Source organism: Pezoporus flaviventris, unplaced genomic scaffold, assembly GCF_033815535.1.
Source record: "Pezoporus flaviventris isolate CSIRO_AGI_PZ_B2104156 unplaced genomic scaffold, CSIRO_AGI_Pfla_v1 ptg000010l, whole genome shotgun sequence".
Taxonomy (NCBI): Eukaryota; Metazoa; Chordata; class Aves; order Psittaciformes; family Psittacidae; genus Pezoporus; species Pezoporus flaviventris.
The window spans coordinates 1068296-1079413 of NW_026892558.1; the positions used below are offsets into that span (position 1 = coordinate 1068296).

Below are 11118 nucleotides of genomic sequence, written 5' to 3' on the forward strand. Positions count from 1 at the left end.
ACAAAACCCAAACAACCTCCGAGCCCTGTAAATGCAAAGCCCCCCAGATGCAACATCCAGCATTGCACAGCTCTCAAATACAACCCCTGCAAGTTGAGAGCCATGCAATTACTGCCCCAGTAAAACCACAGCCCTGCAAAATGCAACCTCCCGGGGTGCAAACCCCCACATACAGCCCCAACAAACACATTTCCCCATTCCCCATCACCTTGTCCAGCAGAAGCAAATGCTCCAAAGGAATTCGGCTGAAAAGGGAAGGATTCGTTCCTCTTCTAAACTAGAAGGTTACCTCCTCGCATCTTTATGGTGCTGGGCCATTTTTAGGATGCCAAACAGAAGGGAAAAGGTGCATGAAATAGTATAGCTGCTGCAAAATACTGTATGTTTTTTTCTAAATAATTAGGGTGTTTTGATGCACTCTGGCAGCTACTCTGATAAGAGCTAAGAGTGATGGAAATTTAGAAGAACTGTTATGTTGCCATACCAAAGTTTCCTGCTCACACCATTAAGTCATTTATAATCACTCCGGATTCTTTAAGAGTATCATAACGATGAAAAGCAATGTAAAACACTGCTAGATTTGTCATCTTTTCCTGGGTAGATTAATTGAAGCCTCCTCCCACCAGGACGTGCTGAGAGTGTTGTAAATTGCCTGTTTCTGGAGCTTGTGAAGCGTTACGGATGGGAGACAGGAGCTCCAGTTCAATGGGGAGCAGCAAACGCATGTGCTCAGAGGCTGCCTCTGTGCGGGCACATTTACACCAGCACTTCCCTGCCCTCCACAAGGTATATAGTTTAAAAGCAAATAAATCGTTAAGTAATTTCTAATCTGTAATCACAGTCTTTTCCCCTTTGTGCTTCCAGACCCAGCTGCAGGCCCTCATCCAGGGACATGATTTGCTCTAATACAGGGCTGAATGGTGCAAAGTCTTCATGCTGAGTGCCAAGCAGTATAATTTCCATAGTTCCCAATGGCAAATAATGAGTCTAAATACAATATTTTACATTTTCTTCCACTGGAAATAGCCCTCGTTTGCTTTCAAGACATGCCATCAACCAAAGCCCCATTTAGACTACTGGGGCACAGTGAACTGCCATTACTGATGCTGTGCACTAAGCATCTTTTCAACATCTTTATAGTAAAAAATGTAGGTTTTAGGAGTGAAGAGGAAAGGATGTGGGGAAATCTGATGCAATCTTTCACTTTATTCCACAAGCAGGTGTGAAAAAGGTGCAAATTCAACAAGGAAATTCCCAAGAATGACACTGCAGCTGGGTTGTGAGTGAGATGAATTCACCTCTGTAGCATGAATGTAGTATTACATCAGACAGGATCTGAAATAGACATCTGAAAATTACTGTACCTGTGGTAACTCTCTCTGTTGTCTGTTTTGAGGCTGCTGATAAAGCAATCATGGTGATGTGATAGAATCCCAGACTGGTTTGGGTGGACTGTGCCTTATCCAGTCCCAACCCCTGCCACAGGCAGGGACACCTTCCCCTAGAGCAGCTTGCTCCAAGCCCCTGTGTCCGACCTGGCCTTGAACACTGCCAGGGATGGGGCAGCCACAGCTTCTCTGGGCACCCTGTGCCAGCGCCTCAGCACCCTCACAGCAAAGAGCTTCTGCCTAAGAGCTCAGCTCAGTCTCCCCTCGGGCAGGTTAAAGCCATTCCCCTTGGCCTGTCCCTACATCCCTTGTCCCAAGCCCCTCTCCATGTTTCCTGCAGCCCCTTTAGGCACTGGAGCTGCTCTCAGGTCTCCCCTTCAGGAGCCTTCTCTTCTCCAGGCTGCCCCAGCCCAGCTCTCTCAGCCTGGCTCCAGAGCAGAGCTGCTCCAGCCCTCGCAGCATCTCCATGGCCTCCTCTGGCCTCGCTCCAACAGCTCCACGTCCCTCTTGTGCTGCTGCCCCAGAGCTGGATCAGGACTGCAGGGGGGTCTCCCCATAGCGCAGCAGAGGGGCAGGATCCCCTCCCTGAGCTGCTGCTCACGCTCTGGGGGTGCAGCCCAGCACACGGGGGGGTTCTGGGCTCAAGCGCTCACTGAAGCCGGGTCATGGGGAGCTTCTCCTCACCCAACACCCCAAGTCCTTCTCCTCAGGCTGCTCCATCCAGCCGCTGATTTTTCTGGCATTGCTCTGATCCAGGGGCAGGACCTTGCACTTGCTGTGGTTGAACTCCATGAGGTTCACACAGTCCCACCTCTGCAGCCTGTCCTGGTTCCTCTCAAGGTCTGCTCAACAGGATCTTGGAACGTGAAATTTGGGGGTGCACAAGGTGCTGAAGAAGTGCCACCATCTGTCTCTGGCATCCCAAGCTCGGTGCCACAAGCCTTTGTGCACGGAGGCTGCTGGAGACACAAGGTGAATCCCACCACAGCCAGCTCCAGCATGAGGAAAGAACTTACCTAGAGCCTGAAAGGGGTGGAAATCTGTTTTACCAGGGAAGATACTGAGCAGCTACCTCATGTTTATCCAAAGCCAAACAGCTCCAGCAACAATTAAGTCAGGCAAGGGACCTTTGTAGGCCATTAAAGTGATGCTGAAAGGCTGCAGAGACACCATGTCCAAGAAAAAGGTACTTTTCCAACCACCTGGATGCCTTTGAATTCAAACACATTTCAAATATCAAACACTGGTATTAGCAGAATCAATTCAGTGTGTTGTGGTGTAGCATCCACCCATCCCCTCCTCAGAACACTACTTTGATCAAATTTCTGCAACTTCTTCTACCTCAAGATCCCAATCAATATGCTTTTATCATTAATAAAAAAGCATTAAGTTGTTCCAGTGACTATGAGCCAAACCACCAATTTCACTGAGACCTGGATCCGTCCTCCTACCTCGCCAGAAATTAGATTTCTAGAATGAAACCATCTGAGGTAAATAATTAATATCCTTTTCCTTATAAATTAACATGATTCACTAAGCGCAAATTCTATTCAAAGTCTTTAAAACATAGTAAAAATGCTCCCAAATGAAGATCACGTTTCTCCTGCATTGCCAGATGAAGTGTCCCACTGGTTGATACCAAAGGTTGAGCCACCTCTGGCATCAAGGATCCCTTTCTCAGTGGGATTTAGAGCCCAGACTTGATCCTGAGCTCTCCACCCTGCCCACACTCGGAGCAGCACACCACTCCTGTGCTCATTTCCCAACCTTTTCTGCAAGCTCATGCAGACCTCAGGAGAAGGAAGATTTACCCTTCCTCCTTTGGTTGTTGCTCACCCATTCTGTTAGCAGCTGCATGAAGAAAGCAGGAACATCTCTGCTGTTACAAAACTCTTTCCTCTCTCCTCCTCTTTCCCATAACATATAATGCTTCTTTTGCAGTTTATCAAGTCCCTCTGCTGGTATGAGCTAGAAAAAAAAGGAACCAAACTTAGCAGAACTCAACCAGGAAAGCAGAAGAATGTTTAAAATCAGATATTCAAAGCTAAAAAAAAACAAAAAAACAAACAAAAAAAGTCTTCATTTACAGACCCAAAACCTGTTAAAACACTCTCTGAGTCCTCACAGGACCAGACCAGAATCCTTTATGTGCTGTCAAAGGAAATGGTCTCTGGCAGATCTATTTTAATGCAAAGGAATTCTGTTCTTCAGTATTTAACAACTCGTTAATGGAAAGATAAACTCATCTGCAAAAATAGACAATTTATGGTCTAAATTTGTCAGTCCTGACTGGTGCACATGTTCCCATTAATTCAAGTCTCACTAGCAGTCAGATTTATGAAGAAATTCAGTATCCAGACTTCGAGAGAGAAGTGGAACATGGTAAGCAAAGACACATGGATCTGCTAAGCATGAGACAACTGTAACTGGATTACAAATACTAAAATATATTAAAGTGGAAATAAAGGAATTTCACATAACTCCAGCACTAGGTACACCCTCATTCACCAACATACCAAAAAAGAAACCATTTCAAAAAGTCACAGAATCATAAAACAGAATCCCAAACTGGTTTGTGCTGGAAGGGATCTTAAAGCTCATCCAGTCCCAACCCCCTGCCACAGGCAGGGACCCCTTCCACTAGGGCAGCTTGCTCCAAGCCCCTGTGTCCAACCTGGCCTTGAACACTGCCAGGGATGGGGCAGCCACAGCTTCTCTGGGCACCCTGTGCCAGCGCCTCAGCACCCTCACAGCAAAGAGCTTCTGCCTAAGAGCTCATCTCAGTCTCCCCTCGGGCAGGTTAAAGCCATTCCCCTTGGCCTGTCCCTACAGGCCCTTGTCCCAAGCCCCTCCCCAGCTTTCCTGCAGCCCCTTTAGGCCCTGGAAGGACACTGATGGCTATATAGTTAACCTGGCCTTAAATACAGACCAGGCACTTAGCAGCTTTTCTTCTCAGCTTAGATGAAATAAGCATTTCCTCCCCTGGTTTTCCATGCAGAATAAACAGCCCTAAAAATTACACTAACAGATCAATTCTGTACAACAAAGTTCCTCCATCTAACACTTGAAGACCTAGCCCACTGCTTTAATTCAATACACTTTTCTCCTTTCTGTTCTTTATGCAAATTGACCCATTCTGAATTAGAATTTAGATCCTAAAACATATTTAGGATGTAGCTATTTAGCATATTTAGGGTGTGGTAGGACCAACAGGATATATCAGCTCACTTTGTTAAAACTGGGGCTCCCAAGCAGCTCTGGCCCAGCACTTCTGCACCCTCCTTCATTCAAGTCATGCAGCAAGACAGCTCACTGACTGACTCAGTGATCGAGCAGAAAACGAGCCCAGAGGCTATTTTCCTGCAGGCTGCTGAGAAACTGTGTGTTTTTATCCAGGCAAGCACTGACCAGCACACTGAGCTGGACCATGCAGGACTGCAGGGCACAGAGAGGTGAGGCTTCCTCCACACCAGGAGCCTGTACTGTGGATTCACCTCACCCATCTACCCACACCCTCTGTCATTTGAATGGGAACTGAAGAAACTCCTGCATTCACAGCAATTAACTAACCACATGAATGCAAAACTGTATTTACTGCTGGGATGGATAACCCAGTTCTGGAGCAGCAGTATCCAGGGGAGGTGAGCTGCAGTGGTGCATGCACACAGGTTCCATAGGCTTTTGGGCTGTACCCTTTTTTTACTTCCACGCTTTGATTTTGTCACATGCAGGTGGTATCCACAGAGCCTTTAAGTCATTCCCTAAACTTCATATCACAACCATGAATGCCTTAGAAATAGGATTTTTTGGTTGTTACAGTGTGGAAGCAGATGTAGCAGAGCAGGTCAGGACACAGTTATTCTTCCACTGTAAGAACCATAGGGTAGCTGGAGTCTGCTCAGCTTTTGAACACATAGAGTAGCATGAATATCAAGGTCTCTGGATCTGGTATTCATTTTTCTTACAAAAGAAAAACAATTTATGGGGTGAAAGAATGTTCCAGTGCATGATCTGTAGATTCTGCCTGTTTTGTACCATTTTTAAGAGAGAAGTCAGAGATCAGTGAGTTTCTGCTCCAGAATTCATATTCTTCAAGTCTGCACTCTTCCCAATACTTTAAGAGATCTCAGATACCCTTTAAATTTGAAGCAGAAAATATTAATGTTGGTGTAATTCAGTTCAGAGTTACCATAACTGCAGGTAAGACAGTTTTGCAGGGTGGGGATAAGATGTCGAATTCAATTGCATCCATTTAGTTAAACAGTAGGAAATCACGCTCTTCCTTTGAAGACTGTTGCTTCATTACAGCCAAAAACACTCTTAGTGAAGAAAACTTGAAGAATATCCAAAAGAAAGCTGCAGGATTTGACTTCCTCACCTCCACAGTTTGGTTTGGGTGAGGGTTACTGCAGCACACATAGTGCACAGTGCTCTGTATCTACAGGGGAGGGATCTTTAAAGAGCAGAAGTGTTCTCAGATTTTAGAGCTTTGCTATTCTTCATTAAAAGCAGGAAGGAAAACTGTATATTAAAAGGGATTTGTTTTCTATCTATATTATCATCAAGTACACAAAGTAAAGCACAGACACAGCAGCTGCACTTACATCTGCCAGAGTTTTCAGTGTTTATTAGAAAACTCTGAAGTGTTTCAGCTTTCAGGAAATCTATGCTGGGGAAAACAGCTTTAGGGTTCTAAACCACTCAGTTTCACTTTCAACCAGAAAAGTAAGCTAAAATTTGGACACTTCTAGTTGGTTTCAAGGCAGGAAGAAAAGAAGATAAAGTTGATCTGTATGTCCCTTGACTGATAAAGTTATTGCAGAAACAGACTGAGTGACATGTATGTGAAATTCCTCCTGTAGGGGTATTTCTACAAACACAAATATGCTTTTAATCAGGATAATTTGTCTTAGAAAATGCACCTGGAGGAACATTTTAGGAGAGGCTACTTGTCATCTGCTAAAGACTTCCAGAGTCTTCTAAAACTTCACTGATGCAGGGAATAGGTATGCAAACTTAGGGCTCATGCCTCAGAGGTTTAAATGAATCAAACTGGTAAGAGTGATTCAGGAAAGCCTAAACTGCATTTATTTATGAGGAAACTTCATATGCAAAGGGAGAATTAGAAGAGCTCCTCAACTTAAGCAGTAGCAACAGCCAAGTTACAACCATTTGGCAAAACTATTAGTTCCAGCGTGATAGTCCTCTTACACAGAAACAGGGTTACAGTTACAGAATACTATAGACAAGTTTGAAATAGATGTTACTCAAAAGCTTGTAACAGGTAAGGTATCTTAAATTCTGGTGCAGAACACAGACCTTCCGACTGTATCAAGCCAAATGATCCAGTGCTCTGCTGTAAGAATCTGTGGTCCAAGGAAGAGAAGGACGGCCCAGCCTAAACATTCAGTTTCTGGGGTGTTTGAAACCAACTATTTTGAATTTATTCCAAGTTCAAGACATCCGAGTATCCTTTTTTCTTGCTTTAAAAAAGCAAAATAACTGTACCTGGTACTGTCTCCAGTTTGCAAGTGTTCTGTGTGCCACAGTTGGATACCAGAATCCTACAGTTACCCAACACCATCCTAGTTTATGTCTTCACACCAAGCTTGCTAACACTATCATTTTAACTTTCTCATTGGAATTTCTATTGTCATGAAGTCCTCTGCTAGTGTTACTTCTTGGCCATCTAACACTGACTCTGCCTGTCTCTTCAATTCGGTGATGTCCGCATCCCCCTCACCTCTCTGCGCATCCGGTTTGTACCGCTGACTGAAGTGAGTCAACACCAGTTTCTTAACTTTACACCATTTTGCAAACTCCGAAGCCATTTTCGGAGTGCTATGACCATGCTCTCTGGCCTTTTCCTCTTGGGTATCGTCCAGCGTGGCTTCATGTATCAGGACATCTGCTCCACAGCAAAGCTTTGCGGCCGCATCTCCAACCACCCCTGAACAATCTCCCAGAATGCAAATTTTTCTTCCAGGAATAGGGTCTTCTAAGACATCAGAAGGAGAAATCTTTAGTCCATTTTCTAGAACAACTGTACTCCCACTCTTCAGCTTCCCATATAAAGGACCTGGTTGAAATCCTGGTGAATAAAGGCAAAAGAGTCCGTAAGTATTATAACAAGTGTCAAGTTTAAAAACAAGAAATTAAGAAGAAATACCCTCTATATATTATATACCTTTATATATATAGCTGTCTTACTGAAAACATACAACCTCAATATAAATATTGGCTGGATGGCCAAACACAAAGGGTTGTCCCTCAGGGATCGGTGTTGGGACCGGTCTTGTTCAACATCTTTGTCGCTGACATGGACAGTGGGATTGAGTGCGCCCTCAGCAAGTTTGCCGATGACACCGAGCTGTGTGGTTCGGTTGATACCCTGGAGGGAAGGAATGCCATCCAGAGGGAGCTTGACATGCTTCTGAGGTGGGCTGATGCCAACCTCATGGATTTTAACCAAAGCAAGTGCAAGGTCCTACACCTGGGTCAGAGCAATCCTAGGCACAGCTACAGGTTGGGCAGAGAAGAGATTCAGAGCAGCCCAAGGAGAAGGACTTGGGGGTGTTGGTTGATGAGAAACTGAACATGAGCTGGCTTCAGTGTGCACTCACAGCCCAGAAAGCAACCGAATCCTGGGCTGCATCCAAAGGAGCGTGACCAGCAGGTCGAAGGAGGTGATCCTGCCCCTCTACTCTGCTCTCCTGAGACCTCACCTGGAGCATTGTGTGCAGTTCTGGTGTCCTCAACATAAAAAGGACATGGAACTGTTGGAACAAGTCCAGAGGAGGCCACAAGGATGATCAGGGACTGGAGCACCTCCTGTATGAAGACAGGCTGAGAAAGTTGGGGCTGTTCAGCCTGGAGAAGAGAAGGCTGCATGGAGACCTCAAGAGCAGCCTTCCAGTATCTGAAGGGAGCCTATAGGTACGCTGGGGAGGGACTCTTCATTAGGGACTGTAGTGATAGGACAAGGGGTAATGGGTTCAAACCTAAACAGGGGAAGTTTAGATTGGATCTAAGGAGGAAGTTCTTTCCTGTTAGGGTGGTGAGGCTCTGGAATGGGTTGCCCAGGGAAGCTGTGAATGCTCCACCCCTGGCAGTGCTCAAGGCCAGGTTGGATGAAGCCTTGGCTGGCCTGGTTTAGTGTGAGGTGTCCCTGCCCATGGCAGGGGGGTTGGAACTTGATGATCTTAAGCTCCTTTCCAACCTTAACTATTCTATGATTCTAAGTAGAATTATAAATTGCAATTGACACTTCATATGCCTCATGCAAATACAGAGCTTACAACATTAACAGGAAGTGTGTTCAAAGGAAAGCTATATTATCCGTACTAAAGTCAATAAAGACATGCAGATACACCAGCCATACATTTCCCTGAAAGCCACATTGTGCTTTTAAACTCAAACATCTGAACTTGTTTGCCCTTCTCAGTATGACAAGATTAAATGGCACTACTGTTACACACCAACATGAAGCATTTAAATGCCTTTCATAGAAAATGGAAAATTGAATTAAAGTGGTTATGGAGACATACAGCAGCTCTAATTTGCTGGACCCCTAGAAAGGCTGCTCACAAAGATTTCAACTGCCTGTGAACGCAATTTTGTTCCATTTGCTGAAAATCAGAGCCGCTACTCAGCTTAAACACATACATTCAGGCATTTAAAACACTTAAAAAAGACGGAAAACAAGTCAAAGTAATTACCAAGGTCTTTCAGTTTCTGTACATTGAGTTTACCGGTCCGGGGCTTCTCTTCCACCACAAAGCCAAAGGAAGGAATGCGATGAAATAGGCGAAATGCTTTCAGAACTAGCTGCTCATCCTCAAGCAGCAAGTAAGAGTCTTCTGCTGGATCCAGATGGAGTATTCTCCCTTGTGCTCCCTCAGGAGGTATCACATCACTGCCCATGTAAGAGAACTCTCTGAATTCTTCTGCAGGGCACTGGTCCCGTGTAGGCACCAGTTCATGAACAGTGTAGGAAAAGAGAAGTTGGGAGTGGGAGAGCTCCATACTTCTCCAGATGAAGTCTCGCAGCCCTAATGGCCCATAAATATCCAGAGGTGGTTTGTCTGCATCAGGGCTGCTTTGGAGGCTAATTGTACACAGCAGGCCAGGAAGTCCAAAAAAGTGGTCGCCGTGAAGATGAGTGATGAAGATCTTGGTAATTCTGCCTGTTGATCAGAACAGGGAAAGAAAACCCAGAAAAAAGAAAAACCCAAGAAAATAAATGAGCACAGCAACTCAGAAATAATCACTTTGGGGCAAGAAGTAGGAAATGTAAGGGAGAAGGGAAATTAATATAAACTAGTGTTTAAGAAATAAATTCCAAACCAGTTTTTCTTTTCCACAGCAGTGATAAGTTTCCACACCAGGTTTATTTTGGCTTGATTTGCAAAAGACTGCCAGGGCAGAAGTTTTAGTTCCTTCTAAGCAAAACATTCTACAAACATGGAAGAAAGCTGAGTGGTGACATCTGCTATATTAAAAGTGAAGAAGTGCTGGAAAATGGTCATGCTTCCTCCATACATTACATGGAATCTGTAGGCTAATGAGAAATGTAATGTGGAATCTGCATCGTTCCTACTTTTGAATTTAGCACATGAAATGAACATAAAACCAAAAAGCATCCAGGTTTGATTTTAATGTTTTTAAAAGGCAAGAACCCCACAGATCCTGACTCGTTTCTTTGGAAAGATGAAAACCTGCACTTAAAAGATTTAGCTTTGTTTTTGTGTCTAAGCCCTCCTCTTGACCCATTACAAAAGCCCAGAATCTTCTGTCATGACAGACACATGTACTTTAACCAGGCTGCCTCAGCTGAGGTTCCACATCAACACAGTGAGGCATTTTCTCCACCATCTGTTAGGACTCAGCAGTAGGAAGAACAGAATCTTTGTTTTGATTGAGGAACAATTAAGTAAATATCAGTAACTCTAGCAAAAAATTAATCTATCCATTTGGCCACTAAATCCCCTGATAGCTTCAGATTTCAAAGGAGCAGAAGGCTGGTTTTCTATTCATAATTGGCAATTCCATCTTTACAACTTGGGAGTCAGAAGTCTGCTCTTGCCACTTCAGGATGAGAATCACAGAGACTGAAGGCTCAAGGCTGGTTTCTACTTAATTTGCCAAAATGGAAAAGTTACCATGAATTCACAGAACTTTTCCTGAAATCAAAAGCACAATAATTACTGAGAGGAATACTCACAGCAGGTATTGTCTAGAGCTGCCTTCAGACAGATACAAACTGTGCTGGTTTAAAGCTGGTCTGTGGCCCATATTTCAAAGTACAAAGCCTGATACATTAATTATGGAGAGTTTGGTTCTCAAACAGAATTCTTTACCGAAGGGCAATCAGGGATTTACTGCACAGTATGTTCACCAGCTGCCGTCCATAAGCAGCGGCTCACGCATGTTGAGTGCGTATTCAAATGCTACAAGAATAGAGTGTTTTGTGTAGAGCTCCTGAAACTGCCCCCTTCCCTCATCGCAACAGCTTGCACAGCACAAACCTGCTCTGAGATGGCTCTTCATGATCTGTGTTTGAGTTCCCTCCCCGCAGTCAAACAGCCAGCACTCTCCTTCCCTGCGAAGCACCAGTGCCGACGCTCCTCTGGTTGGAGAGGGATATGCTGAGCCAGTGCCGAGGAAGGTTATATCCATAGACATCCTCAGTGCGTCTGTATATCTGGAACAGAGATCCTGAGCTGCTGAA

At 44.6% G+C, this 11118-nt stretch overlaps 1 protein-coding gene across 1 annotated transcript; it reads right to left on the reverse strand.

Moving 5' to 3' along the window:
• Positions 1–5983: 5983 nt before the first annotated feature.
• ELAC1 (elaC ribonuclease Z 1) lies at positions 5984–11118 on the reverse strand. Its single transcript, XM_061450468.1, has 3 exons — positions 10916–11118; positions 9107–9574; positions 5984–7479 (listed from the first exon to the last, which is right to left on the reverse strand). The coding sequence occupies exons 1-3, from the start codon at positions 11070–11072 to the stop codon at positions 7010–7012; spliced, it is 1095 nt and encodes a 364-aa protein (XP_061306452.1). The 5' UTR covers positions 11073–11118; the 3' UTR covers positions 5984–7009.